At 33.6% G+C, this 20152-nt stretch overlaps 1 protein-coding gene and 1 long non-coding RNA gene across 7 annotated transcripts; one reads left to right on the top strand and one right to left on the bottom strand.

Annotated features, from left to right (window-relative positions):
* Positions 1–4512: 4512 nt before the first annotated feature.
* On the top strand, positions 4513–4876 carry LOC135146539 (uncharacterized). The gene is made up of 2 exons (XR_010283862.1): positions 4513–4646; positions 4700–4876. It is a non-coding gene; the product is annotated as an uncharacterized LOC135146539 (long non-coding RNA).
* A 260-nt stretch (positions 4877–5136) lies between these two features.
* On the bottom strand, positions 5137–15186 carry LOC135146538 (uncharacterized). Of its 6 annotated transcripts, XM_064078667.1 has the most exons (10): positions 14874–15186; positions 10768–11252; positions 10302–10657; positions 10053–10248; positions 9557–9675; positions 9225–9500; positions 7948–8217; positions 6440–7897; positions 5694–6384; positions 5137–5638 (listed from the first exon to the last, which is right to left on the bottom strand). In XM_064078667.1, exons 5-8 carry the CDS (start codon positions 9585–9587, stop codon positions 7530–7532), a joined length of 945 nt encoding a protein of 314 aa, XP_063934737.1. In that variant the 5' UTR covers positions 9588–9675; positions 10053–10248; positions 10302–10657; positions 10768–11252; positions 14874–15186; the 3' UTR covers positions 5137–5638; positions 5694–6384; positions 6440–7529. The 6 variants fall into 6 exon arrangements, with proteins under 6 accessions (XP_063934737.1, XP_063934738.1, XP_063934736.1 ...); XM_064078668.1 differs by lacking the exon at positions 10768–11252; XM_064078666.1 differs by having other exon boundaries at positions 10302–11252.
* Positions 15187–20152: the final 4966 nt, after the last annotated feature.

Raw genomic sequence — 20152 nt, forward strand, 5'->3', positions numbered from 1 at the left:
TACGAACGCCAGAATGCATAAAATTGACCTAAACGTCTCCTTTTCCTATTCTGAGTCGATTCTGCATGCTTTAAGTGTGTTTGGTGGCTCAGAACCATCAAAAAACTTTGAAATATAGTTCAAATTCAATAAAAATCGACAAAAATACAGTTTCTAGCTAAAATTTGATGGTTTCGTTGCACTTTCCTAGCCCGTAGGGTATCTGATTGGCTTAAAAGTACAAGAAAACACTTCAAAAGTGACATTTCTGAAGAATTTTAACAGTTTTCTTGTATCTACGAACGCCAGAATGCATAAAATTGACCTAAACGTCTCCTTTTCCTATTCTGAGTCGATTCTGCATGCTTTAAGTGTGTTTGGTGGCTCAGAACCATCAAAAAACGTTGAAATATAGTTCAAATTCAATAAAAATCGACAAAAATACAGTTTCTAGCTAAAATTTGATGGTTTCGTTGCACTTTCCGAGCCCGTAGGGTATCTGATTGGCTTAAAAGTACAAGAAAACACTTCAAAAGTGACGTTTCTGAAGAATTTTAACAGTTTTCTTGTATCTACGAACGCCAGAATGCATAAAATTGACCTAAACGTCTCCTTTTCCTATTCTGAGTCGATTCTGCATGCTTTAAGTGTGTTTGGTGGCTCAGAACCATCAAAAAACGTTGAAATATAGTTCAAATTCAATAAAAATCGACAAAAATACAGTTTCTAGCTAAAATTTGATGGTTTCGTTGCACTTTCCGAGCCCGTAGAGTATCTGATTGGCTTAAAAGTACAAGAAAACACTTCAAAAGTGACGTTTCTGAAGAATTTTAACAGTTTTCTTGTATCTACGAACGCCAGAATGCATAAAATTGACCTAAACGTCTCCTTTTCCTATTCTGAGTCGATTCTGCATGCTTTAAGTGTGTTTGGTGGCTCAGAACCATCAAAAAACGTTGAAATATAGTTCAAATTCAATAAAAATCGACAAAAATACAGTTTCTAGCTAAAATTTGATGGTTTCGTTGCACTTTCCGAGCCCGTAGGGTATCTGATTGGCTTAAAAGTACAAGAAAACACTTCAAAAGTGACGTTTCTGAAGAATTTTAACAGTTTTCTTGTATCTACGAACGCCAGAATGCATAAAATTGACCTAAACGTCTCCATTTCCTATTCTGAGTCGATTCTGCACGCTTTAAGTGTGTTTGGTGGCTCAGAACCATCAAAAAACGTTGAAATATAGTTCAAATTCAATAAAAATCGACAAAAATACAGTTTCTAGCTAAAATTTGATGGTTTCGTTGCACTTTCCGAGCCCGTAGGGTATCTGATTGGCTTAAAAGTACAAGAAAACACTTCAAAAGTGACGTTTCTGAAGAATTTTAACAGTTTTCTTGTATCTACGAACGCCAGAATGCATAAAATTGACCTAAACGTCTCCTTTTCCTATTCTGAGGCGATTCTGCATGCTTTAAGTGTGTTTGGTGGTTCAGAACCATCAAAAAACGTTGAAATATAGTTCAAATTCAATAAAAATCGACAAAAATACAGTTTCTAGCTAAAATTTGATGGTTTCGTTGCACTTTCCGAGCCCATAGGGTATCTGATTGGCTTAAAAGTACAAGAAAACACTTCAAAAGTGACGTTTCTGAAGAATTTTAACAGTTTTCTTGTATCTACGAACGCCAGAATGCATAAAATTGACCTAAACGTCTCCTTTTCCTATTCTGAGTAGATTCTGCATGCTTTAAGTGTGTTTGGTGGCTCAGAACCATCAAAAAACGTTGAAATATAGTTCAAATTCAATAAAAATCGACAAAAACACAGTTTCTAGCTAAAATTTGATGGTTTCGTTGCACTTTCCGAGCCCGTAGGATATCTGATTGGCTTAAAAGTACAAGAAAACACTTCAAAAGTGACGTTTCTGAAGAATTTTAACAGTTTTCTTGTATCTACGAACGCCAGAATGCATAAAATTGACCTAAACGTCTCCTTTTCCTATTCTGAGTCGATTCTGCATGCTTTAAGTGTGTTTGGTGGCTCAGAACCATCAAAAAACGTTGAAATATAGTTCAAATTCAATAAAAATCGACAAAAATACAGTTTCTAGCTAAAATTTGATGGTTTCGTTGCACTTTCCGAGCCCGTTGGGTATCTGATTGGCTTAAAAGTACAAGAAAACACTTCAAAAGTGACGTTTCTGAAGAATTTTAACAGTTTTCTTGTATCTACGAACGCCAGAATGCATAAAATTGACCTAAACGTCTCCTTTTCCTATTCTGAGTCGATTCTGCATGCTTTAAGTGTGTTTGGTGGCTCAGAACCATCAAAAAACGTTGAAATATAGTTCAAATTCAATAAAAATCGACAAAAATACAGTTTCTAGCTAAAATTTGATGGTTTCGTTGCACTTTCCGAGCCCGTAGGGTATCTGATTGGCTTAAAAGTACAAGAAAACACTTCAAAAGTGACGTTTCTGAAGAATTTTAACAGTTTTCTTGTATCTACGAACGCCAGAATGCATAAAATTGACCTAAACGTCTCCTTTTCCTATTCTGAGTCGATTCTGCATGCTTTAAGTGTGTTTGGTGGCTCAGAACCATCAAAAAACGTTGAAATATAGTTCAAATTCAATAAAAATCGACAAAAATACAGTTTCTAGCTAAAATTTGATGGTTTCGTTGCACTTTCCGAGCCCGTAGGGTATCTGATTGGCTTAAAAGTAAAAGAAAACACTTCAAAAGTGACGTTTCTGAAGAATTTTAACAGTTTTCTTGTATCTAATGCATTAAAGAACTCTAAAAATACACTAACCATGGGTCCGGATGGTATTCCAAATTTTTTGTTGAAAGATTGCGCTTCTGTTTTCGCACAGCCGTTGGTATATATATACAACTTAATAATAAAAACTTCGACCTTCCCTGCGATGTGGAAGGCGGCTTTAATATGTCCGGTTCTGAAAAAAGGTGATAAAGCGGACGTGAAAAATTACAGGCCTATCTCATTACTTTGCAATTTTGCCAAGATTTTTGAAGGTATATTATACAAACATATTTATTCAGCGGTCAAAGTATATATTAGTCCATCTCAGCATGGGTTTATGGATAAGCGGTCCACTATCACGAATCTAGTCTGCTTTACACAGTTTACATCAGAAGCAATTGATGACAGAAAACAGGTTGATGTGGTGTACCTTGATTTTCTTAAGGCATTTGATCAGATCGATCATTACATTTTATTACTCAAGTTAAAATCATTTGGATTTACAGATGCACTCCTCAATTTGTTTAAATCTTATTTATTAAATCGTGATCAATGCGTTAGGTATAGATGTTATACGTCAAAAAAAATATTCCCTAGTTCTGGTGTACCGCAGGGGTCGAATTTGGGCCCATTGCTGTTTTTACTGTTTATCAACGACATTTCAAATGTTGTGTCTGTTGATAGCCTGCTATTTGCTGACGACTATAAAATTTATAAAGTAATCACTTCTGTGGAAGACTGCATTGCCCTCCAATCCGATCTTGATAACATCTTTCAATGGTGTTTAAGAAATCGACTCTATTTGAATATTTTGAAATGTTTAGTTGTGTCGTATTCTCGCAAGAAGTCAACTTTGTGTTTCCAGTATTTAATCAATAACACAAACTTAAAACGCGTTATGAATATTACTGATCTTGGTATTTTATTTGATGAGAAATTCACGTTCGTTCCACACATTAATCAGTTGGTTGCTAAAGCGCATAAAATCTACGGCTTCATTTATAGAAATGGTAAGGATTTCACAAAAGTACAAACTCTGAAAATTTTATTCTTTGCGTTAGTCAGATCTCAGTTGGAGTACGGTTCGATTGTATGGCAACCTATCTATCAAGTCCATATCAACCGCATTGAGTCGGTTCAGCGTATGTTTCTTAAGTTTCTGTCATATTGTGAAGATGGAGTATATCCTCAAAGGGGAGTGCATCAGTCTCTTCTTCTGAACCGATTTAATATTAATTCACTATTCAATAGAAGAATTACAGCTGGAGTCAAATTCATTATTAATTTAATCAACAACAAAATAGATAATATATGGCTAACAGGTAAGCTGAATTTTCTAGTACCTAGACATAATTCGCGTCAACGTGAAATCTTTTACTGTCCTTTAAGTAATAGTAATATTCATGTGAAGTCCCCCATCATTTCAATGTGCAAAGTATGTAATAGAATTTTTAAAACCTGCGACCTGACTGATAATTTTTCTGTTATCCTAAATGTGATAATCCAGGAATATGGCATATAAGGCATACGTATCAATTGGTAAATATTTCGTATTAGTGTCTTTCTTGCAGATTGACAATTTGCTTTATTGTGATTTGGTCAAATTTGATCTGTGGAATATTATGTATTTTGATTTTATTCTAGCTAAATTTTTTACATTCAGCAACACAAAATTCCTATAATGTTTTGTTTTTTGTTTTTTGCTTTTTTTCCTTTCCCTGTAATTGGGTCTACCCCGTTGGGAAAGATGTCAATAATAATAATAATAATAATAGCCATGACGATATACAACGCTCTAGGCCCGTGCCATTATTACACATCTTAGCAGGCGAAGGGGGTACACCGGCCTAAGAGTTTAATGGCTTTATAGTGATTCTACTCATATTCAGATGGCGATGAAGTTGGTAAGTCAGAAATGGCATAACACAATTTGTGTGTGTCTCAGCTAGTCTCTTAGGCCCGAATATTCTCTAGCCCCGTGGAACGTTTATGTGTTATCCTGACTGTGTTGAAAAATTTACCAGGATGTCTACTTGGACATTGACAACTCCACCATCATATTATAATTAACATTTATACAAAATATTGTAAACATGAAAGCTTGAATAAATCTATTTGATTTAAAATTCGGAAATTGATATGTTTTCATGTAATTAAACGAAAAATTGAGCAAGGTTGGTTGCATACTACATTCGCAATGATTTGCAACACTTACAACAGAACACAGCGGCTTTACAATTAAGCTTTCATCTTGAGAACAGCAATGCAAATCTTAAGTTTTATATTTTCGTTTATTTAGTCTCGAATTCAACGGTTTTGCAATTCTGCATTCCTGTTTGCAGAAAGCAATTACTTGCACGTTTGTGTTTACTCTCGAGTTAAAAATACGAGCTGTGAATTTAAGACATTTTTTATTATATTATAAAATTTAATACAATATTAACATGTAAAGTCAGTGTTTAAAATTACAAAAATATCAAAAATTATCACAACTTGTAAACAAAACAAAAAAAAAAACAAAAGAGACAGCTGATCCACTAGTTTCATCTTCGCTTAGTTCTCTGATACTGGATCCAGTTGTACACGTCTCGACCACTGCGATCAGAGAAGAGCTGGTTCGTTTCAACAAATTCTGCACACAGCTTCGGTGGTGCCAAATGACCCCTGGATATGTATTGCGAAAAATGTCTCTGCATTAAAGACATTTGCTCTGAGGTGAATGGTTTCTTTCCTCTTCTCTTTACAGGAGTTATTTGCAATTTCTGCTTTATCTCCGCGATTGTCGTTTTTCTTGGTGATTTCTGCGATTTTGGTGACTTCGTGTTCAAAGTTCCCCTGTGACTCGATATTTTTTTCTTTGGTGTTTCAATCCTCCGGTCTTCAGTACTGGCTCTCGCTATAAAAAATATCAGCAATGATATACAATTTTCTAGACTTTTCAGCATACGTACCCCCTACTTTTTCAGAAAGCGCTTCTTGTGTAGTATGTGTAACTTTGTCACACTTTCGACGATCCGAAGGCACTTCAGTAATATTGTCTGTAGTATAACATTCTATCACACCTGATTGTGAGACTTGAGTGTCTGTTGATACCTCCTGCATGAGGTTCGTTTCCATTCTGTTGATTGTACTTTCTGTTGAACAGGTAGTTTCAAACGAATCCAACTGAGATTGTCTCCTAATAATTCTTCAGAGGTAATATGATCGTCTAACGCCGGATCCTCTTCAGGTACTGGTAAATCTTGTGCAATAGTGAGTATTTCGTCGAGACTTTTACCTCTGTATGAAAAGAGTTCTTCTCCATCTACGATAGTCAAAAATTTTGCCCACCCTGTTAGTTGAAATAAAAGTTCGTCTTGTCGATATACTTGTTCATGGACTTTCTGACTATGACCCATCAATTTTGCAATCTGACCGATTTCATTGTCATTCATTGTTAACAATTGGGAAAGGGTTGCGACTTGTTTTCTTAAATAAGTGGAACGTAAAAGATGCGGTTCTTCAGCACCACATTTCTCTGAGTAATCTCTTAAAACAACTGAAGCATCGATAAACATCGCTCTCGTAGGTATACCAAAAAGGTAATTGTTTGAATAGGGAACACCAGCTTCTTTTCGATATTGGAGAAACATATCTAGATACCTACAACACAATCAAAAATCTTTTAAAAAGTAGAAAAATCAAAGTACTCATTTACCTGCATTGATTTTCGTCCAACAGCACATGTAATATATGTAGACGCTTTCCAATCAAAGTCATAACTTTGTATTTATTCGCTAACTCCCGTTGATACATTGGAAGGGATTGAAGTATTTCATCATCAAGTTCGATTTTTTTGTTATACAATTCCAACGACATACTTGCAACTTCACTGACTCTACGTCTATTGTACACAATAACTCTTGCCAACGCAGCCTTTCCTAATTTTAGCCATGTGTCGAAATCGAAACCGTCCTGTAACCGTTGATACGCCTGCTCCGCTTCAGAAACTATCAATGTGGAAAATAATTTAACGTCCTTTGCCTTTGGTAAATTATGTAATTTGGCTGCTTTTCTTTGCAAGCTGGTTCGACCAGCTGACCTGCCAACATAGATTCCATAGTTTTTATCATGGAGAGTTTTGAAATTGTCGAAACGGCCACGCTCTTCACATTGTGTGGGAAGATTATGAGTTAAATAATCAACGTTAAGTGCGTCTAAAAGAAATGTAATACTCGATCGTAAAGCTTTTGCCAGACTTGGCTTTCCAAACTCGCCTGTTTCCTTGTCAAGTGAACACAAATTGAAAACTCCCTCTAGTAAGGCATCATAACCTCCATAGAGTATCAGATCTTCAAAATCCAGAATGGAGGGGTTTATGTCTTTAACATCTAAAATCAATCGTGCCATTCTACCAAATGTTGGCGATCGTTCTTTAATGCGCTGTATGAACCACGATGCATTAAGGAATATCTTTCAGCAACAAGTTTCAAACATTTATCTTCTAATATCTCGTGTAGAATTAGCCCAACTTGAACAGGCTCTAAGAAAGCGAGAAAAAGTTTCTGACTGAAAGAATTCGCTGTAAATTCCTTCTGGATAATCTTAAAGCGAGCTTCTTTAAGCACATTTCTTCTATTTGGTGGCCGTCCAGTACATTTGCGTTCATGTCGAGCAAAGTTTCTGGTCATTATTTCACCAAAACAATTTGGGCAAGTAATTAAATTGGAGGCTTGTCCTGTCACTACTCTCCTTATAGCAATTTTTTCCTCACAGGTGGCATTTTTGTTAAAATTATAATCACCCTTTCACCTGATCTCTCGTAACGCAGCATTCCGTTCCACACTATTAGCTTTCATAGTCATAATATTTTTCACTTCTTCCTGATCTTTGTGTTTTCGAAGAATATGTGAAGACATTTCAACAAAAAACTGTTCACAGAAATAACAACAATGGCGTTTTCCTTTGGTTTTTGACGTTAATGGGTTTACTAGGGCAGAAGAACCACAATCCATAATTAACGGTGTTATGAACTTACGTTCCTCTTCAATCGGCAGTTCCTCCCCTATTAATTTTCCGACGGGGAGACAGTAACGAACTTTCACTTGGATTTCACGTTCGCCAAAATTTCTAGACAGCAGCACAAGTGTTCTGTTTTTGTCGGAAAGTTTATTACCTACAACAAAAATTAAACTTCGATTTGCATTTTTTTGTTACTATACATACATTTATGGTCTGTCGCGGGCAAACCAGAATACAAAAATCCGCTGATGGTATTGTCATCTCCACTGCAAGCATCACAAACGTAATGCCCTTCATGTAAAACGGTGTGTATCTTCATTGAAACGAAACATTTCTTTATATAAATGGTCAAATGAGCGGAAATCCTGCAGTTTGATTCTTCAACAGGCGAAACCAATGGCGTAAACATCAAGTCAAAGTCTTCATTGCGGTTCGAGGTAGTGGGCATTGAAGAACTACTTGAACTTTGTCCTTCTATAAATATTTGAAAAATTATTAGAACATTATAAACGACTAATATTAGGTATAACGTAAGTTGTAAAAATCTCTACAGATGAGAGTAACTTACTTTTCAAATGGCATTGCATACATTATTTATTGGGTTGTTCCAGAGAATTATACAGGGTTAGTATAAAGTCCCGAAACGTTTGAATAACTTTGTTATTTGAAAAGTTTTTTTTTCTGAAATTTGCTTTGGATGTATAATTAAACATGGCAACTTTAATGGAACACCCAGATGTTGTTTCACTAGAAATAAACAAGTTGATAATTTCTGAAATTAGTTTTTTATTCTGCATCAGAAAATGCCAAAAAAACCTGTATGTTGTAATCAATGCAATCAATGTTGTAGGTATATATCCAAAAAAAATTTCAGCAAAAAACTTTTCAAATAAAGTTATTCGCCCGTTCCGGGACTTTATACTAACCCTGTATATTAAAATATACTACATTTAGGTATCAGGCATAGCTAGAAAAAATTTTTCTAGTTATTTAAAAAAAAAAGTTTTGGTATGCCAAAAGTCTTATTTGCAACTTACATAACACCCGATTGGTGGTTTGGAGTTTAACATTTGAGTTAAGAAAAGATTTTTCAGATGGACGAATAAAAATATGTGATGGATGTGTGTAAGTTGTTTGTTTTCAAAAATGTGTAATATTGGTTTATGTTTATGCACGAAAGTATATTGGAAATAGCATATGTATAATGTATAGGTAATTAGTGTTACATGTATTATGTAAGTTACGTTTATTATGTTAAGTTAGGTACTAATCATTTTTATAGCATCTTTGGAAATGTTAGCAAGAAAGCTAACGAAAAAAAATTGACATTTTAATAAAATTGATCAGAATCCGAGAAAATAGAAACCTGAGTTTAAGACAAGAGTAAAAAAATCTAAGTCGGCCATTAAAAAGACGTTTTGGATTTTTTTTACAAAAAGCCTGAATATTTCGTAATTATAATTACTTAATGAAATACCTACCTCCTTCAAACAATCTTTTCTTGCAAGTCTGTAACTGAGACTTCGTGTGCTCAGATGTTTCGCCATTTTCATCGCTTTCTTCTGACACTTCAGAAGTTGGCTCATATTCTTCGTCGGTAGCATTACTTTGGAAAGGTTCTTCGTCGCTGTCACTTATCTCGTATCGGCTGCAGGGTACGTATTCAAAAACGATCTCTTCTATTGGTCGCACCAAATCAACTTGCCAACATTCTGTGTCCTCTAAATGTTGTTTTGCCAATTTCAAAACATTCAGATCTATAGAAGAAGATTGACATGAAATAGATTGATTATAAAGAGTAGAAATGAGTTACCTGAACTACTCATTATAACATTGTCCAGCATCCTTTTTTTGAGTGTTTTATGCCATATTTGAAAGATTTTAGGAGTTCCCTCTGAATATGTCAGGTGATGGGTAAGACGTTTTTTTTTTCTGAAAAATAAGTGATGAACTCGTTAAGACCATAACACAAACACTGGTTCTAAAATTTCTTGGGCGAAACGAAAAAGAAAAAATGCGAAAACATGACAATTTTTTGCTTTGAGCCAGATACACCTTGCCACATATTGGTGTATCGAACTTTTGAAATATCGTGTTTTAATTTTTTTGTTTTGAAGCAAGAAAACAAAATTCCCGTTTTGTTTCTATTTTGAAACCGGAAAACGGGTTTTTCCTGCTTGTTAAGTATTTTTGTTTGAAGCGAATAATTACATAATTATAAGTACCAAATGAAGTTCCAAGATTCCACTACTGATCACAAGCTAAATTTCTAACAATTTTCTACGAAAGCAAAAAGCGAAACTACTTACCAATGCAATCTTTTGACTTCAGTCATTGAAGCGCACAAGGGATCAGGGCAGAAATATAAAACTGTGTCGTCCTCTTCTAAGACCACCACTCTGGCATGAGATAAGCATTGTTCACAAATAACATGCCCGCATGTGACTAAGTAGAAAGACTTACTGGGCAACAATGGCAATCTACAGGAGTGGCATACAATTTTTCCTAATAAAAAAAAGTGAAAAATAAAATGTCAAACACATTTTGTCATAACATACTCATGAGGGGCAACGGATAGTTTTCTTGAGGCTTACAGACTACACATGTTTTTCTTATACAAGTTTCTGTTCTTGTGAGCTCCCTTGTACACATATGATTCTGGATATCTGCTTTATAACTATTTGTTATAACATAGGCTAGCCGACGCAGTTCGATATTAATATTTTGTGAAAAAGGCATCTCCTCACTTTCAACCTGCTCTATTTCCTGCGGAGTTAAATTATGTACCATGATGCACTTTAAACTGCCCAAACATTGGATCTTGTTACATATAATAAATTCATGGCGGTATTTGCACTGAACCCTTCTACATCTCTTCATTAAGAACTCTCTGCAGGGAGTGGGTGTTAAAATTCTAAAAACGAGATCATATAGCACATAAAATTTCAGCGGATCGAACCGATGAGCTACTGAAGCTGATCGATTAAATTGGAGTCAAAGACGAAAAATTAAAAAAAAAAGTACCAATAAAAGAAAGTGGACAACTTCCCTCCTCTATTTGGCCTCTGCATACAGGGCATTGAGGCATATCACGTGCAATCAATTCTCTTAAACAACCTTCGCAAGTACTATGCATACAAGGGTTCAAAATGCACCAAGAGGTCATGCTTATTTCGGAGAAACAGACTGGACAAATAAACTTATCATTTTCTTGTTCCTCTATTGTCCTATGAGTAAATTTGCATTTGCTTCCGTATTTACAGTTGCCGAATTGTTTAAATTCTTGACAAATGCCCGAAATTTGTAATGTTCTCAACGTCTCGTACCTCATGGTGTCGCTTTGATATAGCGTTTCTCTGTACTGGATTTCATCTTTTGAGGACACATGAAGGTATCGACAGTACTCTCTATGACATCTCTCCATTTGAAAGTCCCGACAGAACTTATAGGGATGCTTTAAATTGCACATCGGATCTTTACATTCCCCCTTCGAGAATTTCGTACAATAACTACGACAAAAATAAATACTGAAACTTTGACTTGAAGTGTTGCACTTTAATCAAAATATAATCTAGTGTTGAAAAATTGTGACTTCAAAGAGATTAATTAAAAACTGTTTTCAGGGAACAATTTGAATATACACCGTTTTTTTAGGAGTTGCGTATTTTTTACTTTTATACAGGATGGCAGGTTTGAATTGCCAAACGTTAACGCAAGCTGTATCACTTCAAATCAAGCAAGAAATCATCCTTAAGAAGTTGGGGTCGCAAATGTGCTGTTATCGACCTTGCCAATTTTGCCGTTAGTACTCTTTCTGACCCTGCGTTAATAGATCCTCAAAAGCGTATTTTAATTCGGATTGGAGCAAACTATGGCCCCAACTTCTTAATAATTGTTGGTTTGTTTTGACGTGATAATGCAGCTTGTGTTATCGTTTGACACTTTGTATAACATAAAATTGTAAGTGAATTATTTTAAAATGAAATCAAAACATGCATGTTGAACTTACTATTTCTAAATTTCACGTAAACAATACGTTACTGTACTTTTTATCTTCTGTTAATGGGAAGAATATATCCAATAATTACAAAATTAAAAAAATGCTGATATGTACTTATCATTTTTGTTATTTTTTTGTTCTATATCGCTGCTTTTCTAAATGTGCATGTCCAGAGTTTCCCTCACTTTCAGAGTATTCTAATTTTTTTATTATTACCTATTCGTAGTTTTTTCAAAATACTTTTTAATGAGATATTACAAATTTCGCACGGCGAGTCATTTACCGCGCGTTCCTTGATGTTTCATCAATTATTAGAAATGATAATTTATTTTTGAAATTCCGATGCCACGTTGGCACGCTATTCCAATTTTCTTCAATTTTTTTGGGAATGAAAGTATTCACAAATAAAATCGCAGCAGGGTTATTTTTTAAATTTGTGTAACAAGATTTTGTGGAAAGACGCGCTTTGTTGTGGTATAAATAAAATTAAATCTTCATGTACATAATGTTTATCAAAAAAATAAGTATTACAATTTTCAAATAACGATATTCCAATTTTTTCAAATACAACATCATGTATTTTATTATCGCATCTCATTCTATTTTTTGTTTTCTTCGCCATTTGTTAAGTATTTTCTATATTTAAAGTTGAGAGTTCCTATGTTTTTTTTTTACTTTTTTAAGAGACATTGACATATTGAAAAAATGAGCACAAAATTAGAATAAGATATCGTAATAAAACACTGTGTGCTAATGGAAAAATATAAATATCCATATTTGTAAATTGTATTAAACTATCAGAACTTTTTTAAACAATGGGTATTTTAAAATTTGATTTAATTGGTACGACAACAAAGTGCCAAATAGTGTAACACACAATTTGCGATTTTTTTGATAACTCTTTCATTGTCGAAAGAATTAAAAAAAAAAGGAATAACGTGGCAACCTCGCAATCGATTTTAAATGATAAATTATGCTTATAAAAACCAGGAAATGGCTAGTAAATGTAGAAATATATGGGCGTTTCATTAAAAAAAAAAAAAACAAGCAGTGTCCCAACCCTAATAAACTGAAGATTCTGAGTTAAATAAAAATAATTTTAGCATACAGCCCTCAAAGTATCGTAAATTTTGGTGCTTGACTTTTTTTCTAACAATTTATGAGTTATCGATGACCGCGTGTTTTGTGACTCACCCTGTATAATGATATGAAATTTTTGCGATAAAATTCAGGTCTGTTAGAAGAAGAAAGAAAGCAAGCCAATACAACTAGATTTTAATAACTACCCAAGCTCTAATCTACTCCCACTACTAGCACTATTAACATATACTCTTTTCTACTGTGTTGTTAAATAACTGCGTAACACATTAGACAAATTTTTTGATTAATTGAAGCCAATGGACTTAAAATATATTCAAATTGATAGCAGGGCGTTCCGATTTTATTGTTCTGTTGTATAACTGACGCGAAGTAGTTTTTATCATTTGCGAAAGTTGCAGACTCGATATTGTCCCTAGACCAGGGTTGGCCTGACTTTTTGATTTAAATCGTAATTTAAACCAAGTATTTTTTTTTAATCATTGATTTAAATCATTCTTGATTTTTTAAATTTTCTTTTTGAATTACGAGCATATAATGCATGTTACAGTCTTTTAAATGCAATTTAATTCAATAAGGGTACTACCTGAGTGCCGCCGCAATTTACGTAGATTTTTCCGGGACACCACGAAGGCGAAAGATCCGTTACAATTTACAAGTACAATCCAATTCTCCTAACTTTGGCAGTGTCGTAAATTAATAGCAAAAAACAAGCATCTGGCATGTTTACGTTTACGTCTACAATGGATGCAGACCCTTTCAAGCTTTCAATAAAAGAAACTGACAATGGTTTTACGACACTTTCCCAAAATTAATAGAATTAGACTCTTGGAACGTAAAGTATTTATTTCGTCAGCTGCAGTTTACATTTGCCGATAGAGGCACGATTCAAACTAGGCAGAGCCGCATTTGTGAATGTATGAAAATACCTAGAAAATGAAAATTACAACAACTACTAAAATATAGCTTTTAAAAACTGAATAAAAATAATTAAAAGTTAAAATTTAGTTACATAACTTTTAATTTTTGTCTCACTACTTTTGAAGTTTGAATTACTGTGGGTAACCGAAAAACTAAAAAAATCAAAGAAAAATTAAAAACATTAAAAAAAACAAAAAAAATGTAATTTAAAAACTAATCATTGATTTTTGATTTTTTTTTTAATCCGATTTTTTCCAACCCTGACATAGACATATATGTATTTATAAAAATTTAGCAAACTAGCATTAGCATTTTTATTGTTTTACTCTTAGAAAGCCATTTTTGTGAAAAATTTTGTTTTTGTCGTAGAAGCTTATCGATTGAAATCAAACTGTATCACTACAAGAGCAGCATAAAAATGCAAGTACTAAAAACAATCTACAACATTTTTCAACTTTCGTATTCCTTATGGGCAGCATATGTTTTTAAACTTTAACAAAAGCAATAGTAAGTTAAAAATTTGAAAAAGAAAAAAATACCAGGCTACGGCAAAAACGTTGAAACAAGATCAATTTAATAACACTAACAGAAAGATCGCTAAGAAATAAATATCTGAATTTTTATGATAACGGAACTTTAATGTTGTTTTAGATGTAATTTTTTTCAAGTCTGAGGTCATTGATAAATGAGCTTTTTTTCTTGATTACCAATATGGATCAACCACATAATTTAACAGTATTTCTAACTGAATTCAAAAAGATGGCACACTGAAATACATTTACTTTTAAATATGAAAGTATTCTCTATTCAGGCCCTTATTTTACGCCACCCGACTCTACGACTACTTTTGCGTTAAAATTAAGTTTTTGATTTTTTTTATAATTACTTTGTGTGGTTAATGGCGGTCGTCATTCAACAAATACATCGGACTAATGATACACAACTAAAATGTATAAAAATCTAAGTGAAAAAATGACCACCAAACCACTGTGGCCGGAACTCCCCTAGCGTTATCTGCACAACACGTTTTGTTCAACAATTTAAGCCAAAGTATAGAATCACCAGAAATTATTGTTATTGAAGTGCGTAATAAAAAAAATTATTCACCTACCTTTCTCTAGAACGACCTAGGCCAGAACTTCCTGCTTCCGAGTCACACATATTGTGATAAAATTCACTTTTTTTACATAACAACGATGGCAGAATAAACAACGATGGCAGAATAAACAACGATGGCAGAATAAACAACGATGGCAGAATAAACAACGATGGCAGAATAAACAACGATGGCACAATAAACAACAATAGCGTGATAACAACAACAGCGGCTACATTCGACTCTTCGTTACAACTACAAATTGGAGACTGACGGGACGCGGTGGTAGGCTGGTAGGTTGGCGGCAAGTGCAGTAGACAGTATTGCACAATATTATTACACTTGCTACAGATTTCCAAGGTCAACGAGACAACGCTGGATGCATCAGATGCAGATGCATCAGATGCAGATGCATCGTTCCCTAATTTGATTTAAATGTTTGCAGTAAAATAACGATGAGTAACATTTTCATGCTGGCATATAACGCAGACAAATAAACTTTAAAATTATTCAATACGCTACGATACTGCTATCAATGGTTACCTATTTATCAGTAAAAAATTAGAAATTTGTCATTCTCGTTAATATTTTGAGCCTCAATAAAGTGGCAACAGCGCTGAAAATTTCAATTCAAGTCAATTTTTAATTAAAAAAGCGATATTCTGTTTAACATTAAAATAACAGAGACGTTAATCTCTCACTATCTTATTTGTAAATATGCAAATTAAGTTTCGCATTGCTGTTCGCAATATGAATGGAAAATTGCAACACCGTTTTGGTAATACCAAACGAGAATTCTAATAATATAACCTATAAATTTTTGACTTTATTTCTGCTTTCAGGACTAAGAGACTTCTCTTAGCGGTGTTACGGGGATAAGCACGTTATGATACGATTTCACCTTTGATGCCTAAATAATTATTACTTAACAAGATATTCCGCTTCCTTTTAGGGATGAATATTAAATTTTGATTTGGAACTTTTGAAAGTCAAGTTCTTACTGAAAATTCTATTTTTATGAATCATTACAAAAAAATTGTTACAAAACAACGAAAGCGGCTTCATAAATTTACGTATCTATTCTAGAAATTGGTATATTCAGAAAAATGCAGTTTGTTGAGTTAACTATTAAAATTTTGGTAATGACGGAACGCGTCCTATGAAAAAAAATGCTTCTTTAATTTCAAAACGTGTATTTAACTCGAGAGTAAATAAACGTAAAGATAAATATGCAACTTAAGTTTAGCATAGCTGTTCGCTTCATGAATGCAAAATTGCAACACCCTTTTGGCAATACAAACAGAAATGCTAATAACATAACTTCAAAATTTTTGGCCCAATTTACGTTTTCGATCCAAATAGCCGTCTCTTATCGTATGAGGATCGCGGAAATAAAGCACCTTAAGCAAATTTATAGACGTTTACGAATAAATGATTATTTAATCACACATTCCGTTTTTACATTCTGACTGTTAGACAGATTTTGAAAACTCTGAATATAGCTGCTAATATAAGTTAGTATAAATTTTGGACGCTGTGACTTACAAACGATGAACGCCGTACTTTATACATTCTGATTTATAACCAACGCGCGGAGTTGTGTTTCATACGCTCGATCCAGTGCTGTCGCGGCGATAGTTTGATTACAAATATATTTTTCTTTTGGACTACATCAACATAATATAACATTTTGGAGACCACAAATGTGTGGTCCTGTGTTTGAAAAATTAAAAATTGCATCGAGTATTTTTATTTGAAGTAATATAGTAATCAGTGTTGGGGACAGATACTTTTAAAAGTATCTAGATACAGATACAGATATATGGAAGATAAAAGTATCTAGATACAGATTGTTTTCGACTTTTTCGAAATGTATCTAGATACAAGATACAAGAAAACAGATACTTTTTGAAACTTTGGCGAATAAAATAACTGAAAACTTTTTATGTATTTTTTTATGTATTGTTTAATGAATTTTTTAAAATTAACAACATTTCAAAAGTATTATCACCTAAATTATTTCTTCGTGGTGTCAGAATTTGGTTTCCACTACTAAACACCCGTTCCACAGGTGCAGAAGAAGGGATTGTGGTATTAAATTTAAAAAATAAACATTTTACAGTTGCATAGTTATGCAAGACTGAAAAATCTTTTCTTTTTTCCTGCAAATAGGCCATCGCTTCGCTATTCGCCAAATTTTGTACCGCTTCCTCGGATACGTAATTGCGAATAATATGATTCTTACATTCAATCTTTTGAATATGAAATTATGAACCATGCAGATGATATATATTAATTAATGACACTGATGACAGTAATTTATTGTAGACACTACTGTTTCCGTCGGATATTATTTTGCCATAAATTAGACCATACATACATAATTTCCTAAACCCTTCTAAAACAACGTCCACTTCCATAGCAGTAGAAGTGCCTTTATAATGTTTAGAACATGTGAAATTTATTTTTAAACTCTCATTGATTGATGTGTCGCAAATTGTCCAATATTTATTACGTACGCTTAAAAAGAATATGTTTTTTTGTTTTTATTCCCACACTGTCCAAATTGTGTTTGAGTATATCTAATAATTATCTCCAGCATTAAAATTATTATTTCAAAAGAATACCGGAAATGATTATTCTGTGCTGAAGGTCTGTTGGCGGCAACCTGTCATAAATTATTATTCTTCAATATCGGCTTACGATGTTTTTATGACCATGTCCGGTATTCGTCTATCCCGGTGCCGCAGGTATATACATTTTATGAAGCATTGCTGGTTCCGTTTAAGGCAAAATAAGTACAATTTCTTAGAAAGGTATTTAAATCCCTTATAGGATCAAAGGCTGCCTGGCAGGCAGAAATCGCCAGAGTGCAACTTTAAATTTTCAGATTTTTGTTGAAACTCATTTTATTTTAATCTCGTTTCACGATTTCTGAGAATATATCACGAATCACGATAAATTATTCTACGGAAGGTTGTAAAAATATTAATTTTATTGCCCAAGATAATTAATTACATTTAAACATAATCGGCACATTCTAGGGCAAAACGAACCTGCCAAGCCCGCCTCGCGTTAGGTCCAACAATGAAAAAGTGAAGAAATGACACATGTGGCAACAGGAAAAGGTGCTACATTTGTCCGAAAAATAAAGATATAAAACAGTAACAAATATGCAATTTATGCGAGAGAAATGTATGTATTGAACATTCGATTAGTCGATTACAAACTAATTTGTGCTAATTGAAAACATTAATCATTATGTAACACGCAATTATTATTTTCTAAAAATAATAACATACCTTAAACACATATTTTCACTATTAAAATTACTCTTATTTTTAATAACACAAATACAAACAGCGGGCCTACCGGACCCGGGTTGCTCAGGTACACAGCAGGGGCGGCTGGTCAGGGGCGGCAGGGTCGGCCACGCCGTACCAGTCATTTTAAAATACTTAGTAAGCGTTGAAATTAGAAAATAAAAAAAGAAATAAAGTTTGAATGTACGTTAGGATAGATCATATATATTAAAAATATATTTTATTATGTTGTAGGTACAAAATAAAGCATTTGTTGCTAATTTTAAATGCTGATAAACACGCTTTGCCGGCGAGATTTCGGCAAGCCGTACCCAGGAATGCATTATGCTCGATGTTTCGACTTCGTAGCAGCTTACGGTTTCATCGTTCTCTTTGTCTAGTACACTGTAGTAGACAAAGACCTGGCGGAACGTATGTTGTGCCAGGTCCGGCGAAATCCTCCTTCGCCGTACCCAGCAACGCGAATTTAGTTTTTAAAACGCTTAATATTTAAGATAGCTAACCAAATTACAAAACAATAACGGCTTCGATGTTCTTCAGTGCATACTATTTTTTTTTAAATAATAATTGTCGATTTAATACATTTTTCTGTCTATGAATAATAAACGAAAAAAATTACATTAAATTATCTAAAATTTTATTTTTCGTACATAACTTAGCTACACCATAAATGCGCTTTTTCTGTATTTTTAGCATCTAAGCGTTTTCAGATATTTCAGAAACGAATTTAAAGTTTTAAATCATTTTAATTTTTCAATTATTCAATTAATTTATTTGACAATTTGTCATATACATTAAAAATAAATAAATGTAAATGAAGATAGTTAACAGTTGGTACTTTTATTATTACTTTTTTTATATTTTTTAACTGCATGTCATTATTTAATTATTATTATTTAATTGTGGATGTCCGGGGTCGGCAAGCCGTATAGCCGCCGGTCGACGCGGAACTCAGTAAAAATAATGTTTTCGGTGGTTCTCAATTAATGATAAAGCAGAACAAGTAGAATTAAGGATTAATAGTATTTGGAATCAAACTGACATAGTCAATTTCCTATAAAAAATTATTTTAACAGGTCGAAACATTTGAGATGTTTTGTACATCCTGGCACGTAAAATGTCAGTGGTTAATGAGTAGCAGCCATACATTACGAAAATATATAACACCAAGGTGTAGACTCAAAATATTTGGCCGACCCGAAATTTTGACCCACCAGCCGCCACTGGTACACAGATAAAGTACATTGCCCCGACAAGGGTAAAACGCAGTGAATAGTGAATTGCGGTTTATGGTTTTTAAAATATCTTCTTACGATGGCTTAGATTTATTACCCCTCAGGATTATATTTAAAGATGTATAAGTACTGAAGGCTACCATGTAGGAAATGATGGTATTTAAAATATGAAAATTTCCGTGACAGAACACTATTAGTGTACCTCTTACCTCTATTTTTGTTTATGTGACCAAAATCACCAACATGAAGTATCAAAAATTACTACTAGTAGTATAACTCAACTAATAATTACTGAAAAAAAAAGTGAAATAAAAAAATGTATCTGTATCTGCGCCACTAATTTTGTATCTAGATACAGATATTTAGTGCTTAAATTCGATTGTATCTAGATACAGATACTAGATACCCAAAAATGTATCTAGATACTTTATTTAGATACAAGTATCTAGATACTGCCCAACACTGATAGTAATATAGAAGTAGTTTTTTAACAAGCTGTAAACACTCCTAGCGACGCACTGGCTACGACCTTGTGGACCAGATCAAAGCGTCCCCGCTACTCGCCGTAAAACACACCTTGCTTCAACTGGGGAATTGCATCCGTAAGATACTTTTCCGCCTAGTGTTTATAACATAAATGATGACTGCCATCCTTCACGAATGACGAAGGTCGTAGTTTAACAGCGAATTGAACTCTGTCTTTTGTAATAATAATTTTAGTTCTGGTAATAAAAAA

This window comes from Zophobas morio, unplaced genomic scaffold (genome assembly GCF_036711695.1).
Source record: "Zophobas morio isolate AGI-343-1 ecotype UQ-CSIRO unplaced genomic scaffold, CSIRO_AGI_Zmor_V1 ptg000239l, whole genome shotgun sequence".
In the NCBI taxonomy this organism is placed as follows: Eukaryota; Metazoa; Arthropoda; class Insecta; order Coleoptera; family Tenebrionidae; genus Zophobas; species Zophobas morio.

Coding starts and splice junctions, on each gene's coding strand:
- LOC135146538 (XM_064078664.1), bottom strand. CDS start 7,131: ATGGCACGATTGATTTTAGATGTTAAAGACATAAACCCCTCCATTCTG. Junction 6,385..6,439: donor TTGGACGAAAATCAATGCAG/GTAAATGAGTAC, acceptor ATTGTGTTGTAG/GTATCTAGATATGTTTCTCC.